Source organism: Dreissena polymorpha, chromosome 13, assembly GCF_020536995.1.
Source record: "Dreissena polymorpha isolate Duluth1 chromosome 13, UMN_Dpol_1.0, whole genome shotgun sequence".
Lineage (NCBI taxonomy): Eukaryota > Metazoa > Mollusca > Bivalvia > Myida > Dreissenidae > Dreissena > Dreissena polymorpha.
This window is the reverse complement of record NC_068367.1, coordinates 23,495,221-23,518,049: the sequence shown is the minus strand read 5'-3', so window position 1 is coordinate 23,518,049 and position 22,829 is coordinate 23,495,221. Positions and strand designations below refer to the sequence as shown.

Below are 22,829 nucleotides of genomic sequence, written 5' to 3'. Positions count from 1 at the left end.
AAAGGTCAAGGTTACACTTAAAGGTCACATTTTGTTATTATACAGCTGGCAGGGATTTCAACAGCTTTTGTAAACCATGAGTCAACAAACTGCCAGTTCTTGAAATTTTCAGGTGACATAATGATGAAGTTTTGTTGTTTTGTCTTAGGATTATTTTGTATTGCTCTGCAAACGTTGCTCTGTGTAAATATAAGTATATTATATGTACTTAACAAAAACTATTTGTGCAATATAAATACATTTATGTTTTTTTTGTAAACATTTGCAAAATGATAAAAGGTAGATAATTTAGAGGGTTCAAAAGTGACAAAATTGCAAAATTCTTGCATAAAAAGCAGGAATCTTCTTAAACTGAAATCCCCTTTGAGTTAGGACCGTATTATCACTCATCAGGCAATTTGTTTAAAAATTGGCATCACTGTTCAATAATGTGTTGCAACATTAGAGGTCAAGGTCAGACATACGGTCAATGCTGAAAATAAAGTGCCCATTTTAGGATACCATGCAGTCCGTGGTCCCTCCTCAGCATGTTCGTGCCTCACCTACCTGAACTTTTTATGCCCCCAGTAGGGTGGCATATAGCAGTTGAACTGTCAGTCTGTCTGTCAGTGTCTTTCTGTCTGTCTGTCAGTCTGTCCGAAACTAACATTGGCCATAATTTTTGCAATATTGAATATAGCAACTTGATATCTGGCATGCATGTGCATCTCATGGAGCTGTACATTTTGAGTGGTGAAAGGTCAAGGTCACCCTTCAAGGTCAAAGGTCAAAAAACAACATCCAAGGGAAGTAACAAGCTTTAAAGGGAGATAATTCTATTTTATATCATTTAGCAGGTACAGATCATTTTCGCAAGGGAAATAATATTTTTCAAAAGGATATAATGTAAAACAAATTTTAAGGTCAATGTCATCCTTCAAGGTCAAAAGTCGAAAATACAATCCAAGGGAAGTAATAAGCTATAAAAGGGAGATTATTTCTAAACCTGCAAAATGATACAATGTGTATATTGAAGTTTTATTTCAAAGCGGCGCAAAAGGAGGCATTGTGTTTCTGACAAACACATCTCTTGTTTCTCCTTATGACTTCTCCTCCTGGTTTGCTCTGCAGATTTTATTGAAACTTCTTTGGAATGATCCTTGTGTGACTCTGTTTCTTTTGTCCAAATCGTACCAGTTCATTTCAAATGCATGTCAATGTAGCTAAAAATAGATTTCAACAAATGAAAAGTTAACAAATCTTCTCTTAAATCACTAGTTAGGCTGTAATATTTGGTGTGAAACGTTGTCTTTTGGCACTCTTTTTAGTTTGTTGAAATAATGCCCCTGGGGTCAAAACTGGTCTTGGCTTAGGGATCACATGATTTATATACACCCATAACTTTAAATAATTCTATAAAACAGCAAGGGTCAGGGTTTTAATATTGTGTGTGTTTAGTCTTATGGTGGTACTCTACAACTTTTCTTCAAATAATCCCACTGTGGTAAGCAATGGCTTCGTCCTGGAGACAACTTGTTTGCCAAATTTGTGCGTAGCAAAAACTGTTTGTAAATGTCTGAAATTGCGAAGCAGAAGGGTTTGGTTTAATTACACATATCATATTATTCTAGTCTTCTACTAAGTTTATTAAAATCGTGGGCCTTGAGTCAAAGTTCAACATGCCCAGACATCACATGATTTTAATGTATGTAGATTTGTATTTTAAATTTAAGTTACAAATAGTCAATACATCTATGCCCCCTTTGAAGAAGAGGGGGTATATTGCTTTGCACATGTCGGTCTGTCGGTCGGTCCGTCCACCAGGTGGTTTCCGGATGATAAATCAAGAACGCTTGGGCCTAGGATCATGAAACTTCATAGGTACATTGATCATGACTCGCAGATGACCTCTATTGATTTTGAGGTCACTAGGTCAAAGGTCAAGGTCACGGTGACCCAAAATAGTAAAATTGTTTCCGGATGATAACTCAAGAACGCTTAGGCCTAGGATCATGAAACTTGATAGGTAGATTGATCATGACTCGCAGATGACCCCTATTGATTTTCAGGTCACTAGGTCAAAGGTCAAGGTCACAGTGACCTGAAATAGTAAAATGGTTTCCGGATGATAACTCAAGAACGCTAAGGCCTAGGATCATGAAACTTAATAGGTAGATGGATCATGACTCGCAGATGACCCCTATAAATTTTCAGGTCACTAGGTCAAAGGTCAAGGTCACAGTGACCCGAAATAGTAAAATGGTTTCCGGATGATAACTGAAGAACGCTTATGCCTAGGATCATGAAACTTTGTAGGTAGATCGATCATGACTATGACCCCTTTTGATTTTCAGGTCACTAGGTCAAGGTCACGGTGACCCAAAATAGTAAAATGGTTTCCGGATGATAACTCAAGAATGCTTATGCCTACATGTAGGATCATGAAACTTGAAAGGTAGATTGATCATGACTCGCGGTTGACCCCTATTGATTTTCAGGTCACTATATCAAAGGTCAAGGTCACGGTGACCTGAAATCGTAAAATGGTTTCCGGATGATAACTCAAGAACGCTAATGGCTATGATCATGAAACTTCAAAGGTACATTGAGCATGACTTGCAGATGACCCCTATTGATTTTGAGGTCACTAGGTCAAAGGTCAAGGTCATGGTGACCCGAAATAGTAAAATGGTTTCCGGATGATAACTCAAGAACGCTTATGCCTAGGATATGAAACTTCATAGGTACATTGATCATGACTTGCAGATGACCCCTATTGATTTTGAGGTCACTAGGTCAAAGGTCAAGTTCACGGTGACCCGAAATAGTAAAATGGTTTCCGGATGATAACTGAAGAACGCTTATTCCTAGGATCATGAAACTTGATAGGTAGATTGATCATGATCGCAGATGACCCCTAATGATTTTCAGGTCACTAGGTCAAAGGTCATGGTGACCCGAAATAGTAAAATGGTTTCCGGATGATAACTCAAGAACGCTTATGGTTAGGATCATGAAACTTCATAGGTACATTGATCATGACTGGCAGATGACCCCTATTGATTTTGAGGTACTAGGTCAAAGGTCAAGGTCACAGTGACAAAAAATATATTCACACAATGGCTGCCACTACAACGGAGAGCCCATATGGGGGGCATGCATGTTTTACAAACAGCCCTTGTTATATTTGGTGTCCGACAATGATGGTGGTCCTAAGTTAAAATGATGCTCGCTCCTTGTGTCAAAGATTAGTCCAACTCCAGGTGTTGCATGTTTTTCTTTATGTTTGTTGCAAAAAAAATTCAATTTGTTCTAATAATTTTTCAGACCATATTAAGTTTTTGTCGTACAGACTAAAAATCTAGATAAAAACTACAGTAATAACACAACCATCACAAAATCTTGATTTCCTAGGTGAGCGACCTCGAACCTTTATGCACTCTCATTTTAGGCTCTCATGTTTTGTAAATAATTCACTCAAAATACATAGTTCTCAGTTCCCACAAGTAAACATGAAATAATATCTATACTGATGTTAATCATTGTTTATACTTGGTGATTGTCTTACAGCATTGGCTGGACCAAACTAAAGGAATCAGAAAGCAAGTGAAAAGTAAGTGGCTACATTATGTTTTACATTTTATACATATTTACACAAAGCTCCAGCTAAGCATACGCAGAACCCTGCTTCCCCAAGGTGGCACCCTGACCCTGAGAACTCCGCCATGCCCTTTTTCATCTTATCACATTATTATACTGCAAATTGTATTCGAGTTTTGAAAGATTAACTGATCTCGAGTTTTTCACAGGAAAATGTGTTTGATTAATTATATAAACAATGTTATAAATGAAAATACATGTAAAAAGAAAAATATATATTTTATGTAACACATGTTATGTTGAAAATATTCCACAGAGTTAATGTGATCACACGTGCTTACATGTAAGTGCTCTTGTGACAAAAGAGCACCCTGCTGTTTTCAAATCCCAGCTAGTGTACTGACAATGACAGAATAAATCAACAAATTGATTGACTTATATAACCTGTCAACTATCATCATTTTTGTAGATTTCCTATGTTTGGTGATTCTTTGTTTATAAATCATGTTATCGAATTTGAGTAGTCATCAAATTTGTAAATTGCACTGATTACATTTAGGGATTATGGAAGGTATTTTCAGATACATGTACATGTATTTCTGTGTACTTACAGGGCTTTTTTTCCTTCTTTGGGACCCGCCGAAAATCGGCCCTTTCCCCTCAGATTTTTTTTTCCCCTCAGCGGGTAAATTATCCCCAGACTTCTTTGTTTTTCCCCTAAAAAAAAAAAAAAAATTTTTTTTTTTTTTTTTTACTTTAAATACATAAGTTAACCTGATCCAGTGTAGAAAATATAACATTTTGCATAATTAAATTATCTGTTGCCTTAATTTTGTTTTAAAAACAGCAAAATATGTTGAATTAATTATTTAAGACTTTCCTTATTTTCCCCAAAATCTGGCGTTTCGCTCGATTTTTTCCCCCAAAATCCGGCATTTTGCGCGATTTTTTTTCCCTCAAAAAAGGCCAGGCCCTTTCCCCAATATCAGATAAAAACCCCTGACTTAAACACTTTAACACAACCAATACATAGGTAATGTAAATTTTTTGAAAACTTTGCCTCTGGTCTACTGGTCTAGCCATGAATTAAACCTGTCGACACTGCACCGTTAAATCACTTCACAGATCTGCTACCATAAACCGTTTTATGTCACAACAAACCCTTTTATTTCAAAAGCTGTGGCCATTATTGTGGTTAGCTTGAGTAGGTTGTTTTCTAAAGGCGGAAATAAACTGTTAAATAAACTGTGAAATTGGTTACCCTGGTGTCTATTGAGTGTTGAACAGGCCTGTAATTAACTGGCTTAATTGCCTGACTTGTTCTTATCAGGGTTTGTCAAATGGAGCATCTCTGGGTTACGATGGGTTTGATTGGTTAATGGAAAATGATACAGGTCTGTCAATTATCTGTTTGCAACATCTTGGTATAGATTTACATTTCACTTTGAAACTGGTAAAGATGTGAGTCATAATCAGTTTGGTAAGAATGCACCTGGTATAATTAATAATATTCTTTTATTTTGGACATACATGCACATGTGTATCCAAGTATATTTGATCAAGCTGAAATTCCATATTTCCTTAACAGTGTTTCACCATTTTGGGAAATGGGCCGAGTCCCTTTGGATTGGGAAATATTGGCCCTTTTGACTAAAATTGGGAAATTAAGGTTATTGATTTTATGCTTACAAATGCTTTAAAATTGAATGATAATAAAAGGTTCAAAGATTCAACTTTTAGAGCTGGATTTGGAGATGAATGACATGTTTAGACTTATAAAAAATCTTTGTAGGAAACCTTTATTTGGCAATATTTAGGTACCATTTAGGAAAAATATATACTTTTTTCCATAGGGAATGTGTTCCCCCCCCCCCCCACCAGACCCAAAAGGAACGAAAAAAAACACTGCTTAACAGTCTTTATGATGTGACACAGCATACATGTACTGTCGAAACATTCTTGTGAAGATTTCTACATAAGCTCAGGCGTTGCTACATGTTAAGCTTATAAGTCACTTTCTCCTGATACAGGACCTACTGTTCAAACTGTGACTTACATGTAATCCAGCTTGCTAAGGGATAGATTCATTTCACCCACTCACCAGAGATATCTGTTATGCCTGTGTAGCCTTTATCTATGAATACATAACCATGTAGAGTCCTGTTTCATCCTGCTCTCTCCAAGAAATAAGAATTGTCAGTTTATGTGAGCTGCGCTCTGGAAAAATGGGGCTTAAAGTAACATTACTACTCAAAATTAAAAATTCATACAATTGTTCATAAAATAAACTTAACCAATTAAATATCAGTGTTCTTTATGGCAATTGCCGAAATTTCAACGCCAGATGTGGACTGGTAAAATAGATGTTTGTAGATGAAAAATGCTTGTTTTCATTATTGTTTTGCATATTTATTCATACGACACATGGATACTAAAATGGTGTTCGTGTGCTGTATGAATAGATATATTCGCAGGAATTAATTGTTGCCACAAAAAAATAAACACGAGCATTTTGTATCTACAAAAATCTATGTAATCATATCACATCTAGTGTTAAAATTTTGGATATTGCTATAAGGAACACTGATTGTGAAGGTGTTAACTTTATTTTACGAAATACTTAACAAAATTTTCGTTGATTTTTAGCATAATAGAGACTTTTATGCATGTGCGTAAAGTGTTGTGTGATTGTTGTCCCAAATAAGCCTGTGCAGTCTGCACATTCAAGTCAAGAAAGACACTTTCTGCTATGCCGGAATTTTTGTTAAAGAGAGACTTTCTTTAAAATAAAAAATTTGATTGCAGCGGAAAGTTTCGTCCTTCATTAGTCTGTGCAGACTGAACTAGCTAATTTGGGTTGACACTTTACGCACAAGCATTAAGCCCCATTTTCCTAGAGCAGGGCGCAAGTATAAATCTGTGCCAGAAAAAGTTCTTTATGAATTTAGGAATGTTTCTGGAAAATATCTCAGCTTTATAAATAATGTACATTATGTGCCCTATTGTCTCTCTTGAATCACAAAGTCATACATGTAGAATTAAGAGTTGGGCTGTTATACTGATTGTAAATGAGCTACAGGATAAGGATATTTTAAAATCCAGTGGTCAATTGACCCTTTACTTGAAATCAGCTCTGAGTGTGGTGTCAGACATCAGAATGTATATTGTAGTCTGTACTACACTCTACATATGTGTGCAGTACATACCTACCCTGTCATTGTATCATCTGAATGTATCATGCTGAGAATGGAATGGCTGCTGGTTAAGTTGACTGTCCTGTATGGGTGATTGATGAGGAGCTGTAGCAAACTGTGCACTGAGTCTGTTTTAACCAATTAAAGAGATCTCTTTTGCTTTTTAAGATACTGCAGTGTTTTTTTCTCACCATTTGGGCTCTTCCGATTGGGGAATTCGACTTAAATTAAGATATTGGAGTTGTGGTGGTTTGCTCACAAATAATTTAAAATTTAGAATAAAATTGTTTTCAGTATTAAATTAAATAAGGTTAAATTAATACAGCTGAGTAGATATATTAACTTAATGTCGCATTTTATTTATTTTATTTTTTTTAACCTTTCATTGGGAATTTGAGGGGGACCCCCCACCATCCAAATAAGAAAATACTGCACTGTGATACTATCTACATGTATGCACTTCTTATAAATCAAAGGTTGTATATAGATTTATTTATGTGTATACCACTGGACCAACCATGTCAAAATGTTTTATATGATACATATATTATACATTGTGAATATGAAATGAATTTAGGTATTTGATGTAAGCCTTGCTCTGGAAAAATGGGCTTTACTTCATGTGCTTAGTGTCGTCCAAGCCTGCGCAGTCCACACAGGCTAATCAGAGACAATACTTTCTGCTTTAATAAAATTTATCATTTAAAGTTAGTTTAATTTACAAAATTCCAGTCTAGTGGGAATACTTTTAGAAAGACTTCCCTGATTGGCCTGTGCAGACTGTACAGGCTAATCCGGGACAACACTTTACACACATGCATTTAGTCTCGTTTCCCCAGAGAGAAACACATTTATATATGCTGTTCAAGGTACCTAACCATCAAACCTTGTACACAAGTTTCTTTGTATTCTAGTTGGTCCGCCGTACACATTTCGGTTTCGAGTGAAGTTCTACTCCTCAGAGCCTAACAATCTTCATGAGGAACTAACCAGGTTAGCTAGCATCCGGACTCTACATTAGCAGGACTTTATTACACCTCTTTCTGATAGGGGCCCTTGGCCCTCCTTCTAAGGGAAAGCATTTTTATGTCCCCCACATAGTAGGGGACATTTTGTTTTTGCCCTGTCTGTTGGTTGGTTGGTTTGCGCCAATTAAGCATTTTGCAATAACTTTTGCTATATTGAATATAGCAACTTGATATTTGGCATGCATGTGTATCTCATGGAGCTGCACATTTTGAGTGGTGAAAGTTAAAGGTCAAGGTCATCCTTCAAGGTCAGAGGTCAAATATATGTGGCCAAAATCGCTCATTTTATGAATACTTTTGCAATATTGAAGATAGCAACTTGATATTTGGCATGCATGTGTATGTCATGGAGCGGCACATTTTGAGTGGTGAAAGGTCAAGGTCATCCTTCAAGGTCAGAGGTCAAATATATGTGGCCCAAATCGCTTATTTTAAGAATACTTTTGAAATATTGAAGATAGCAACTTTATATTTTGCATGCATGTGTATCTCATGGAGCTGCACAATTTGAGTGGTGAAAGGTCAAGGTCATCCTTCAAGGTCAGAGGTCAAATATATGTGGCCCAAATCGCTTATTTTATGAATACTTTTGCAATATTGAAGATAGCAACTTGATATTTGGCATGCATGTGTATCTCATTGAGCTGCAAATTTTGGGTGGTGAAAGGTCAAGGTCATCCTTCAAGGTCAAATATATGGGTCAAAATTGCTCATGTAATGTCACTTCTGCAATATTGAAGCTAGCAATTTTATATTTGAAATGCATGTGTATCTCATGGAGCTGCACATTATGAGTGGTGAAAGGTCAAGGTCATCCTTCAAGGTCAAACGTCATATAGGGGGACATTGTGTTTCACAAACGCATCTTGTGTTATTTGAAATTTTGAAGGAAAAATTTTCATGACAGGGTAATGCTAAATTCTTTGATAAGAATTTCTGAAGTGTTAAACTGCAAAATAGGTATTTTCTGCCTTTTTTTTTAACAAGAATCAAGTTTTGGTCCAGCTTATCATTTGCAAGTCACTGTGTTTAAAATAAAATAAAAAGTGAAATTGAACGTCCAGAAATATTCATCTAAATGTTTCTTACTATGGCATTATCTTCATTGCATTCAACCGGTCGTTGATGTCTTCTAAATAACTGTCTCTTTAATGCAGATTCGGAAAAGACTGAAATTGCATGGTTTTGTCTGAATCAGATTTGTCAAGGATTTCGATTGCCAATTCATTTATTTTATGTACCAGTTGTCACTTTTGCCTACACTTCATTTTGGTTTTGAAGAGACCTCCCAGGGGTAGCGAAATCAAATGTCCGAGTTGCCCGAGTCGTACATTTGCTTGTCTGGGAAACTGACTTTTTTCAATTAAGTTGTCCGTGGACAACAAGTTTTTTAAAAGTCACGTCCAGGTATACAAATATACATTGTATTAAAGCCTTAATTAAGTTTTACAAAACCGGATGTTGGCACGCGATTACATTGTCAGTGCTATTTACGGAGCAATCAAGCTAAAATACATGCACTTTCCTGCGCAGTGATCTCCCTTATTCTATATGAGACTGGGAGCATGCCGCATTTTCAACATTCGGCCCGACTGTTAGACAGTGTACAGACTGGTTTCTTTATTTTTACAATCAGACGGAAATAAAAAGTATCAATCTAAGATAATCAAAACACGGTCTACCTTGTTATTTAAGACGACTTTAATGGTAAAGATGAAACTTTTTTTTTAATCTTCAACAACGGAGCAGAAACCCGAAGCTTTGAGCAGCCCACCTCCCAAAAAACTAAGAAAGATTATGATAAAAAAATATGATCTAAGTAAACGCACCAGAACTTTTCAAGAAACTTGACTTACCGATTTTCAATGGTTACCAGTTTATATAATCAAATTGCTACCAGTAGCGGTGCAGAGCCTCAGTCTGATGAGGTCCACATATTGGACTTGTTTAATTTGTTAAGATTACAATGTACTTATGTTCAGCACATGTTTTAATAACACTAGCTTCGCAAGATTTAAAGTTTGAGAAAGTCTTTATATTGTTTATAATATACTGCTATAATGAATGTACCATTGAAATACAATTATAAACAAAACAAGCAAATCATACTCATTTTGATATATTCCACATTTTTTAACATTAATCAATAAATGCGTTTATAATTTAAATAAACATCAACAGACAAGTGTAGTTCAGCAACGGGCAAGTTAAATTTCTAAATGGTTGTCCGTGGACAAGTATAGATTTTTGAGATTTTGCCACCCTGCCTCCTTCAAATGAAAATCCCATAAAATCTAAAATGTGCATCGCTTATTAGCCTTTGCAGACTGCACAGTCTAATCAGGATGATACTTTATATTCATTCATAAAGCACAGTTTTTTCCATTACAAGACTCATATAATAATGATCAACCAATTTATGTTCCCCGGTGCTGTATTTAGCTCATTTCTCAGTCTCTTTGTGTATTGTCTTCCTAGATACCAGTTCTTCCTGCAGTTGAAGCATGACATCTTCAGTGGAAGGCTTCAGTGCCCAGAAGAGACGCTCATAGAGTTGGCTGCCTATGCCCTGCAGTGTACGTACCCTGTCCATGGTTTTTGGCTTTGATATCAAGCATGCAATGTTCTGTAGCATGTTCATAGTAAGTCTTCCAAGATTAGCCGGAGCAGTCCTCACAGGCTAATTAGGCACAACACTTTCCACCTAGAGTTGATCTTTGTTTAGTTGAGATTTCCTTTTAACAAAAAATTCAAATAAAGTGAAAAGTGTTGTCCCCAATTGGGAGGACACTTAACGCACATGCATTAAGCCAAGTGATGAGTCAGTTTGGCTAATCATGATATATTTGCCTGCAAACTGCACAGGTTAATCTGGGATAACACTTCACGAGCTTTTATTAAGCATAGTTTTTTATAGAACTGTTGTTATATTTCTTGCAGCCGAGCTCGGTGATTATGATGAGGAACAGCACACTGTTGGCGACATCTCGGAGTTCCGCTTCATTCCTGAGCAAACTGAAGAGATGGAACTTGCCTTCTTTGAGAAATACAAAGAAACAAGGTCAGATTTTGGTGATGGCTTTCCTTTTGGGGCATGAATCATTAAGAATTTCTGACGTTATATGTATATTGTGTGGCCGAACAAACCATTTGCTCTGATGTTTACTGTACACAATATTTATTGCACCAAATGAATAAATTTGGTGAACAAAGAAGCTTTCAGTCTTGTTTTGTAACTCATTGATTTCAGGAAGATGGATCAAAACAGAATTATTAAACCAATTTCTATGCAGTTTCTTCTATAAAGCAGGAAGATGTTCCTAAAAAAAGTATTCTGCAAATTTTAATTAATTCAATATTTCTGGCATCAAGCTTGTAAGTTTTTTACTGTCTATTTCAGTGGTATGAGTCCTGCCCAGGCTGAGTTGAACTACCTACAAAAGGCCAAGTGGCTGGAGATGTACGGGGTGGACATGCACGATGTCATGGTATGTACCTGTAGGGGCGTGGTCAGTATACACAGGGATTGCGCAATCAGGGAAGCAATAGGTTGATTGTGCAATCAGGTCAGCATGTATGATGGTTGCATAGTCATGGTCAGTTGTGGATGTCTTTAAGAAATTGGATAAGAATTCTTACTGATTTTGTAACAAAGATAAGCATGTGAATTTAAAGTCAGCGAAAGGATAGCGCAAGGCACAATATACATTTTAGCTGATGTCAGTAATATTCACATTGATATTCACTTTTATCTAATCATTTGACTTGAATATCACATATTTAGTGGTTTATCAAAACAGAAAAGCTTAGCATACATTTACTATTTGTGATATTTAAATGATACGGTGATAATGTTTGTGATTTTTCAATGTTTTGAAATTTTCCCATTTGATGACTCAAGCATGTAGCTATATATATGGTCCTTGCTCTGGGTAAATTGGGTAAATTTTGAGATTAATGTAAATCTGATTAGATAATTTTGCCGAGGGGGGGGGGGTGGCATTTCGTTTGAAAGCACGATAAATTGAGAACGAAATATATTTTTTAAAGCTTCGTGTTTCCTGAAATTTGCTCTCGGTACCGATTTTGCCAATATTTTATTTATTTATTTGTGATTGGCTAGCATATGGCACAGACATGAACGGTAATTGACGGAAAATTGTCGCTACTTTCCGAAAATCTTATATAAGTAAATGAAATGTTGCACGTGTCCGCCATCATGAAATATTTTAAGCGATGGATTAGCAAAGTAAAGCAGTTCAATAGCATATCGTAAAGCAATATGTGAACCAAATTATATATTGATTACGTATTTGCCAGGAAAATGGTTATCATTTTTTAGCATTCAAACGGTTAGGTTTCGAAAAAACGTTTTTCGGGGGCATATGCCTTCCGATGGAGACAGCTCTTGTTGGATACTGCATTTTTCGCCGATTTATTTTAAGTTTGACTTGTTGATTTATAGTACGCCTAGTACTCACCAGAAATTGAAACTAGACTTTAAAATAGTACAATTAGTGATGGATCGAGGTGATGGGGGCAGTGCCCTTTATCTCTGTTCGGAACCTGCGTCCCCAGTGCCCCGGCCTAATTTTCCGGATGTTAAATTTGGGACAATAGACACCCCTGCAGATAAGCCTGTGCCATCTGCACAGGCAAATCATGGACAACACTTTTCACTTTGTATTGTATTTTTTTTTTAAAGGAAATCTCTTTCTAGCCAAAATCCTGTTTAGGCGGAAAATGTTGTCCCACACTTCGTATGCATAAAATCCTGTTTTCCCAGAGCCCATCTTATATGTAGTTGTTGTTGTTTTCAAGGGCAAGGATGGAAACCAGTACCACCTGGGTCTCACCCCTACTGGCATACTGGTGTTTGAGGGGGAAACCAAGATAGGGCTCTTCTTCTGGTAAGCTCTCCTTGAAATAAATACGTCCGTAGAAACAGTCCTAAAATAAAAGCTCCTCATACAACAGATGAAAAAATGTTTTACATTTGAAGAATGGTTTTCATGCCTCCGGTCAAAACAAAATTATGTGGTGTGTCCCTTTTAGCATAAGAATTATCATCATTCGGGCACTTATTTAGATTTGGGTAAAAACATATTGATAACACACATTCTAACTCTAATTGTCTTCATTATTTTCTGTCTTGGACAAATTAAAGGCCAAAAATCATTAGGACACAAGTTCAGATTTGCTTAAAAAGTATCTTGATAAAGTCCATTCCTCTTCTATTTTTCTTCACTATGTTCTGTCTTGGAAAAATTTCAGGCCCAAAATGACACGGCTGGATTTCAAAGGGAAGCGACTCACTCTTGTAGTTGTTGAAGATGATGATGAGGTAAATACTCTCCCTTACCCTTTCCCACTCAGAAGCAAAAGAAAAAGACAATATGCAACCCGAATAAAACCACAACAGCCTGCGAGTAACTTGCAGTCTGTTCAGGTTTTATGCTGTTTGTTGCTCTTCAGTATAGCTCTGAAGGTTGAACATTAAAATTGTTCCTTTACCTTTAACCACTCAGAAATCTACTTTAAGCAACAATTTTAAAAAGGTCTGTATTGCTTCATAATATTTCAACATAAACAGTTAGCAATACGGTGTGTTGTCTTTTCTGGCATTTTGTAACATATACTTATAAACCTATTCAGAAAAAGTTTGTTAACTTTAAGAAGTTTGTATGCTCCCTGGATCGAAAAATCGGGGGTATATTGTTTTTGGCCTGTCTGTCATTGTATGTGTCTGTGTGTGTGTGTGTGTGTCCCAAAACTTTAACCTTCTTCATAACTTTTGCAATATTGAACATAACAACTTGATATTTTGCATGCATGTGTATCTCATGGAGCTGCACATTTTGAGTGGTGAAAGTTCAAGGTCATCCTTCAAGGTCAAAGGTAAAAAAAAAATCCAAAACTTTAACCTCTTTATTACTTTTGCAATATTGAGCGTAGCAACTTGATATTTGGCATGCATGTGTATCTCATGGAGCTGCACATTTTGAGTGGTGAAAGGCCAAGGTCATCCTTCAAGGTCAAAGGTAAAAAAAAATCAAAGCAGCGCATTAGGGGGCATTGTGTTTCTGACAAACACATCTCTTGTTTCACTATGACCTGATACTGTGATTGCATACTTTACTCATTCTTCTGTGTTTGTAGTCAAAGTTGAAATTGAAGGTCACTGTATCTGTGAAAGCTGTATGTTGCAGAATTTACCATATTCAGTGATGCTTATAGTTGTTTTAAAGATAATTAAGTCAAGTTCATTTGTTTAAAATCTAGGGTCGTGAACAGGAGCATACGTTTGTGTTCCGGTTGCCTACTGACAGAGCGTGCAAGCACCTGTGGAAGTGTGCCGTGGAATACCATGCTTTCTTCCGTCTCAAGGGCCCAGTTAAGGACAAGAACCAGAGACAGAACTTCATACGTATGGGCTCCAGGTTCCGATACAGGTACCACTATCAAGTTTTTGTAGAAAAACTTCATGTCTGTGAAAGATCCTGAAAACCCTTCCCAAGTGGATATTCAAGTTAAGACCCTTCAGTGGCTAGACAGACGCCATATTCACCCAACCATTGTGACATTTTGTTCACATGTTGATGTCAATTAAAAAAAATAGCAATCATCATCTAGTTTTCGGTGCATACCGTATTTTTATGCCCCTGAAGGAGGGCATATAGTGATCAGACCATCCGTCCGTCTTTTCGTGACACTTTGTGTTTAGATTTCGCGTTTAGGTTTAGTAAAAAAATGCTCATAAGTTTTAGGTCCCTTCACATAGCAACTTGATATTTGGCATGCATGTGTATCTCATGGAGCTGCACATTTTGAGTGGTGAAAGGTCAAGGTCATCTTTCAAGGTCAAAGGTAAAAAAACATGTATCAAAATTCCCTGAGCACTATTAAACTCATCACAATACCTGTTATTGTTTATACAACGTGTGTTTTATGGCCCCAAAGCACCCCTAGTAGTTGGGAACTGTTCATAATGCCATCAATCAAATGAAAATTGTTCTGGAAAACTGGGCTTTAATCTTGTGCATAAAGGGATGACACTTTCAGCTATTATTGAACTTAAGTCTCTTTTAAACGAAAATTCAGTCTTAGGGGAAAGTATCGTTTGATTAGCAGGAGCAGACTGCACAGGCTAATCTATGACAACCCTTTACGAACACACATGCATTAAGCCCAGTTTTCTCAGAATGTTTCTCAATCAAATTGTTACATTGTCACAGTGGAAGGACAGAGTACCAGACAGCGTTTCAGAATCGTGCTCGGCGAAGCGTGAAGTTTGAGCGCACAGCAAGCAAGCGCTACTCAAGGCGACCCACTTTCGAGAAGAAAGAACGAGAAGAAGCTGCGAAGAGGCAGGAAGAACGAAGGAAAAGGGAGCAGGAACGAAATGCGTAAGATTACAATATTTTGGTCAGTTATGAGTTAAATATTCAACATAAAAATTGTCCCCTTGCTTCAAGTTTCTTTAAGAAATTTAAAAACAGTACGTGAATTAAAATAAAATAAAGATGGCTATAAATGTTAAGGTCAAAGTTCACAGGGGCTTCTAAAATCAAATTGAATAGGTACATTAGCCAACTGTGAAAAATCTACCAAAAAGTGCCTTCCATCATAACTGACATTTGGTCTCTTAGAATTACACATCAATTTTGTGAAACTTTTAGCTGTTTTGGACATACTTTTTTTTTCATCAAATAAACGGTGTTTGATCATAGATGGATGCTTCCTGCTGGCAACCACAGCGACAAATGTGTGTATTGTTTGGTCTTTTATGCTGTTGCATAGTGTTACTCAATACACCTGTGAAATCATCGTTTGATACCTTTTCTTTCATTATATATATAAGGACCAAACACAATTTTTTCAAGTACCTGTGATTGACATGGTTGCTAAAATGATCTTCAAAGAGTGATTGGCACTTTTTCTTGTTCCACTTCTTTGCATTAATACCAAAGTTGAAAAAGTGCAGTATTGGGGAGCATCCTTCAGTACCGCTTACAGGAGGAGACTTTAAAGTTTATCATACGTCTGACTTCCACCTCCACCATCAAATTTGCATCCTGTAAGTTCTCAAAAAGTTCTCAAGATACTCAGATAAAATGTAAGGATTATGAATGACGCTTTATGTCTTTACTAGATGTTTAAATGTCAGCAAACTTTTACTTAATACATCACAAAAACTTTTTATTCTAAAAACTTTAAATGCATATAATATATAATCCTAAAACTTGGTGTACACATTAGGGTGTATGTTTGCTGTTGGTTTGTTGTTCAATCCTTTCAACCATTCTGATGATTCATTAGTCTGTCTATCTGTCTGCAATGTGGATAATTCATTGTTATTTTACAGTGAAATCATGATGAATCAGAAAACAAAAGTTCCAAGGTTTGAATTCCATTTAAAGTTTGAAGGCGTCTTTCAAGGTCAAGACCTTAACCATTCTTATTTAACTATGAATTTCTAGTAAGAAGATGGAGACTGCTATCGGTGTGGAGCCGACGCCCTCCACATCGTCTGCCTCCCCAGTAGCCTCCCCTGCACGCCCGGTAGCCGGTTCCCTTCCCTTGAACGGAGGGGCAGCATCGGGAGCCGAGGGTGGTGGGACTCTGACAAGGAACGGTCGCAAGAGTTCCAAGTCTCCAGTGGAGACCCCTTCGCCAGGCAGCACAGCTCCAGGGGAGATCACTCTAAAAGGTGAGGGACAACTCTTCCATGTTTATTACTTCCTTGTATTGTATTGTAGGAATTACTTCTGTTTGCATTAGAAATTGAACATTACTACCTTCATAAATTATTTAACCCTTTACTTCTCAGATATTCTCTTTGACACGTTTCTAGTCCCTCACAAAACCAAGTTCAATATAAGACTTTTCTAACAAGATTAGAGTTTTAGTTTTAACTTATTTATTTTACCTCGATATTGAATTGCAAGCCTAAGGCTTATTTAAAACACTCGAGATTCCATTTTCTTGGACTATAACCAGTACTTGGTGTCTATGGGGGAGATCTAAAGAATGCTAACACAATGGGTAACAAACCTATGACCTCCAGGTAGCTAGGTGGACACCAAATCCACTATGCCACAGCGTCCTATTAGAGTTTTAAAGGCTTCATTTCCAACCCTAAGATACTGATAAGCAGCAAACATCAAGTTACTCGCAGGCTGTTCTGGTTTTATGTTGTTTGCATATAGCCATTGCCGCTTTGGTTTTGAGCAGGAAATGGTTAAAGAATTGAAGAAGTTACTTCTCTTTGTATTAAAAATTTAACTCCTTGCCTATTTTGGGGATTAATTGTTTGTTAGTCCCCTACCGGTTTCACCGGAGGGGACTTATAGTTTTCGCTCTGTGTGTCCGTCAGTCAGTCTGTCACACTTTTCTGGATCCTGCGATAACTTTAAAAGTTCTTAATATTTTTTCATGAAACTTGAAACATGGATAGATGGCAATAAGGACATTATACACGTCATTTCATTTTGTTCCTACGTCAAAAATTCTGGTTGCTATGGCAACAAATATAATAAAAAATAAAAATAAAAAAAACAATTCTGACAATGGTGGAGCCGGTAGGGGACTTATTTTGCTTGACAATAGTCTTGTTTATTTTAGTTCAATGGGAAGTATTTTATTAGCAAGATGATTGCAAAACTGTTCAGCAAGTCCATTCAAATGGTCTTGATGATATAGACTGGTTTAATATTTAGAATATGAGGAAAAGCAGAAATATAAAAATGGTCCTCTTATATTGCAGCCATAGGGACCTCATTAATTTAGAAATGCACACACTAAAGTGTATAAAATTGTTAATTTTGTTGGGTTGCCTTGCTTTCCCATAGTTGTCATTTCAATGTGAATGTCAACAGATTACAGTCTATTTTGATATTTCCAGACGCCTCTGAAGCAGCTCAGGCCAGACTCAAGGGACTGGACAGTCCAGGACCAGTTGTGGCCCCAAAACCCGCGGTGAAAGACGTGAACACGTATAAGAACAACCAGGTGAAGTTCTCAGCTGGTGGGGGCACAATCCCGTCTGATCAATTGAAGTGCAATATTCTGAAGGCAAAACATGATGAAGAGATGAAGAAAGTTCGGGCAGGTATGTGAACGTGCATGGGTTTGTCTGGGGCACAACTTTGACTGGTATGGGTGGATTTTCTTGGTAAAGCATGATCAAACAGATTGGGCGGATCCGCGGATTTCTGCTGATCGGCTTGTCCGGGGTCATTTCCCCGATTCGCATACATTCGAAAAGAATATGTGAAAGTACGACCAAATCCGCGTGTGTATTTCATTAGCGGCCCGAAAAATCCACGGCCTGCAAAAAACGAACGAATCTCACAAAATCTCGGAGATTTGACAGTTATTGAAAAACAAATTTAAATGGGAAAGGGAAGAAACAACAGTTGAGATAAATCAGAAAGCGATACCACTTTCTGAATGGATATTGAAGATTGACTGTCTTGATAAGGCTGAAGTCATGTTCTATTCATGTGGAAAAATTTTGAACTATGTTAACTGTGGTAAATTGTCGTTAGTTGGACACTGTAACATTGTTGACCTTATATAGAATGTAAAGGCATTAAGCTCAAACAAAAGATTGCCGTCATCGTTCAAAGGTATGGCAACACTCATTGATTTTGATCACAATTAATACTTGTGACTTTGCATTAAGTGATTTTAAAAAGATGTTCATAAAAAAATATTGTTGATAAATTTAAGATGGTGTTTATTTAAATGTCTGTTTTAAAGTTTGTCATTGCATTATGCACGGGATTCGGGTAGTCAAAATCAGTCTACAGAATTCTCCTCCCCTCAGACTTCACCTCAATCACAACCCTGGACAGAGTATCATGCCTCACAATTGAAGATTAAAGGTCAAATTAAGTTATTTTTCAACAGCATGGATGGATTTTTGTAAACTTGTCTTATTGGGTCAGCCTGGTGGAACAGAGTTATGCGTACAACAACCAGGATTTTGTTCGAAAGTCAAGGTTGCAATTCAAAGTCCATTAAGGATATTCGTTCTTGACACTTTGTTTAGAGCATAACTTTGTCCAGCATGATTGAATTTTCAGATGACCTGGCAAAAGTGATCAGCATGATGAAACTGAGTATCACACATAAGAATCGGGTCATATGTTCTTAGATAAACATCTCAAATCAAGGTTACAAGTCGAAATCAAGTTTCGATCAAATGAAACATTTTGAAATAGTTTTAATTAGTTGCAAGCATACTTAGTGGTGGATACAATAATGAAGTCGCCATGTTGTAAATGAAGGTCATAATTTAAGGTGAAAGTTGAAATAAAAGAAATCAAATGAGACTTTGTCAAATCTTTACATGAAAATTCTCTTATCTGGAGGAAAAGCCTTTCCTTTTCCTGGGCCATATCAGACTTGTCTGATATCATGTTTCTAGCATAACAATATATATATTCTCTGTGTCTCTGCTTATTATTTCTATATAAAATACTCAAGTCATGCACTCAATGTATATGAGATACAATAGCTCTTCACTTGCCACTTGTTTCTGTGTCTGAAGGTTCTCCGGTAGATGGTGCTCTCATGGTGGACTTGCCAGACAAGGTGGTTACCAAGGAAACAGAAATCTCAGACACCACTAGGTGAGTGTCCCACCCCACCTTCCTGTGTGTATCTTGTGTGTACTACCCAGTAGTGTCCCTTGATGTTATCATCACTTACCTCCCTTGTCTAGTAGCGCCATAGTCAGTGGATACCAGAGTTTTTGTGCTTTTGTTCTTATTGCTAATATTCATCATTATCATGTTGTGATTGACATTCCATATGGTTTATCGGTCATGTAGGAATTATTTAAAAAAGCAATACTCATGTTTAAAACATGAACTTACTAAGAATAAGATATGGTTTACGCTGACTTGTACAACACATGAAAATTTACCACTGTAAGATTTAGAGCATAATGGAAGGGTTGCATTGTAAAATAGTCCTTGACTGTCTTACTCTTTTCAGCAAAACTAAATGAAGATCAGATTAATATGTTTTACTGACTATAATGTATTATGTTATTTGTACAGTGTATTATAAGGCAAAGTTAGTCTCTTGAAGTTACATGCATGCATGCTAGTTTGTTTAGTAACAGCATGATTTGAGTGTGACACCTATCAGATGGAAATTAATGTTTTTCTTTAGCTCTTGTTGTGATCAATCTATTTGATATAGTTCATTTTTCCTTGTTTGTCTTAAATCCCTTTTATATTTTATTTGCACAATGTTATGGTATGTAAATTTAAATAGAATAGACAAGAGAGATTGGGAATGCTAAAACATAATAGTCAGTTCAATGAAAAAAGGCTTGATATTATTTAATATGCGTTAGAAAGCATGTGTGTGGTATTCCAGACAGTGTTTTCTATATCCATTACAACCATTTCAATAAGTGAAACAGAACAGGTAATCATGTGATAAACAAGATGGCGACAACCATGCCGAGACGGGTATTTTTTCTGTGTAATAGAAATTGACATTCTTGAATGTGCACTTCGTCAACTTTCGTGTGATGCAATATGCATTTAAAGCTGCTTAGTATTAAAAACCTATATGTTTTACAGAAATCAATTAAGATGTTATAGAGACACTATATTTAAATTAACGAACATAAAAATACTGTAATTGCACTCAATCTTTTTGTTAGAATTAAATAGCTTTTATATTAGAAATGATGTATTGGATCAGTTTAATGTTGTTTAAAGCAATTTGTAGTGCTTAAAATAGTTATGTAGCTTAATAGTGAAGCACTCCTATTGTATTCACAAATTGAAGGACAAATCAATGATGAAATAATATGAATTATAGAATAGGCATGGCATTTTTTTGCAGTCTATACAAAACATTGTGCAGATAAACATGAAATCAGGCTTTTGCTAATTAGACTTGTACAAGTTCCATCATACACAGAATTTTACTGGTGTGAATAAACATTCTACAGCAAGAATGATTTAGCACTCCAGGTAATCCTTCTGAATTTTCAAACTATCTGGTCCCCTGAAAGATATCTTAATTGCATCTGAGCTATTTTTTTCTTCTTAATTAAGAACCTGTAAACAGCTATTTCCCAATAGTGAAAATTCTTTTAATTTCTGAGTGCATTCAGAAAAATTGAGTTTTCTGAGTCATTGTCTTTAAAAAAAAATGCTAACAACAGAAATCACAGATCATGAATATTTTAGAAGGAATGAAACTTAGAGCTCTTAGAGATAGTATTTTACGGATCAGCTGACCTTCAAACAGCTCTACAATCGTAATTAACAATGTACAACAGTCATAACTTTCGCAGTTATAGTGTTATAATATTTGTTTTATGATTATATTCTGTTTAAGTATAAAGCACAACCTACTATGAACGTTCTTAGTTAGATTGTGTTCTTTTTAATTTATACCAACTTAAGTACAAAATGGTCTGTTTGAAATAATTTCAATAGATAGGCGAAATTAAGTACCCAAAATTTACACTATAAAAATTAAGAATATCCAAATTTCCTGATTTTCAGACTTAATGATGCAATTTTCCTGATTTTCGGACTTAATGATGCAATTTTTCCTGATTTTCGGACTTAATGATGCAATTTTTCTGATATTCGGACTTAATGATGCAATTTTTGGACTTAATGATGCAATTTTTCTCATTGCAGGATTTTACATGCAATTTTTTTCTAAGTAGGACCAGTACAGGTACTTTTCCCTAAACACCAAGAAAAAGAAAAGAAAAAGACTGTATAAGTTTTTCTCAGCAAAAGCTTGATTCTCATCAAATGATTGTTGTCATTCACTTATCTTTTTGCCATCCACTCTTAGTTTTTCCCTATTGTTGGTTTATTGCCAAACGCTTGTATCGGATTCAGAAAGGTTGAAAACATACATCACTTTAACCCTGATTCCTCATCATGAGTTTTATTATCCCTCGCCATAGGCGGAGGGATATTGATTTTGCGGTGTCCGTCCGTTCATCTTTCTGCCCGTCTTTCCGTCCGTCCTTTCGTGTGTCCGGAGCCATATCTTGGAAGTGCTTTGGCGGATTTCAATGAAACTTGGTATGAGTATATATATGGATGAGAGGATGATGCACGCCTAATGGCATTGTACACCATCTGTTAATAATAGAGTAATGGCCCTTTGAATCTTGGAAAAATGCTCTTTTGTGTCCGGAGCCATATCTTGGAAGTGCTTTGGCGGATTTCATTGAAACTTGGTATGAGTATATATATATGTATAAGAGGATGATGCACGCCAAATGGCATTGTACACCATTGGATAATAAAGGAGTTATGGCCCTTTGTATCTTGAAAAAATTCTTTTTTGAGTGTCAAATATAACACTTTTGTGTCCAGAAGCACGACGGGGGAAATCAATTCAACGAATTTGCTTGTTGGTTCAAAGTTAGTTTTCATTCTGCTTCACCCGAGGCTTGAGCTCTTGCCCACACTGCTTGCAGCGTTTCTAGCACTGTCACCTCTGAACCTGACGAGCCCCCTGCCAACAACAACAGCCCTGCCAAGGAAACGTGTGTCGATGACATCGCCCCCGCCCTGCCACCCAAAGTGAAAAATGTGAACGAATTTGTGGGCGAAAGTAAAGTCGATGATGATGACGAAGCTGATAGGTATTTTGTACTTTTGAAAGGGTCCTGATCACAGACTGACACATTTTGACATCTTGTCACTGATAATTTATTTTTTTAAATCATACAAATGTATAAAGGAGCCAAATAACAGTATGGGCATGAACATATACAATGTACTATAAATTCTAATTTTTAAGCATGGCTGTTTTCAGAGAAAACCCTAGGTATTGTCATATCAAACTCGTCGTCCGCCGTTCGCGTCATGCTAAACCTTGACATTTGTCTCTAAAATCAAAGTGCTTCCACTTACAATTTTGAAACTTCATATGTAGGTGCACCTTGATGAGTTCTACATGCCACACCCATTTTTGGGGTCACTAGGTCAAAGGTCAAGGTCACTGTGACCTCTAAAAA

General features: G+C 36.5%; 1 protein-coding gene across 11 annotated transcripts in view; it reads left to right on the top strand.

Annotated features, from left to right (window-relative positions):
• Positions 1-22,829, top strand: part of LOC127854932 (band 4.1-like protein 5) — a 49,729-nt gene that overhangs the window by 5,589 nt on the left and 21,311 nt on the right. For 10 of the 11 annotated variants that reach the window (XM_052390051.1, XM_052390048.1, XM_052390040.1 and 7 more), the window contains exons 3-15: positions 3,550-3,592; positions 7,688-7,766; positions 10,280-10,377; positions 10,742-10,862; positions 11,202-11,289; positions 12,623-12,711; positions 13,076-13,145; positions 14,084-14,253; positions 15,037-15,207; positions 16,282-16,511; positions 17,706-17,912; positions 19,359-19,440; positions 22,287-22,454. In XM_052390051.1, coding sequence (XP_052246011.1) covers positions 3,550-3,592; positions 7,688-7,766; positions 10,280-10,377; positions 10,742-10,862; positions 11,202-11,289; positions 12,623-12,711; positions 13,076-13,145; positions 14,084-14,253; positions 15,037-15,207; positions 16,282-16,511; positions 17,706-17,912; positions 19,359-19,440; positions 22,287-22,454 — 1,616 coding nt within the window. The remainder of the gene's footprint in view (positions 1-3,549; positions 3,593-7,687; positions 7,767-10,279; positions 10,378-10,741; positions 10,863-11,201; positions 11,290-12,622; positions 12,712-13,075; positions 13,146-14,083; positions 14,254-15,036; positions 15,208-16,281; positions 16,512-17,705; positions 17,913-19,358; positions 19,441-22,286; positions 22,455-22,829) is intronic. The other variant, XM_052390042.1, reaches the window with a different exon arrangement.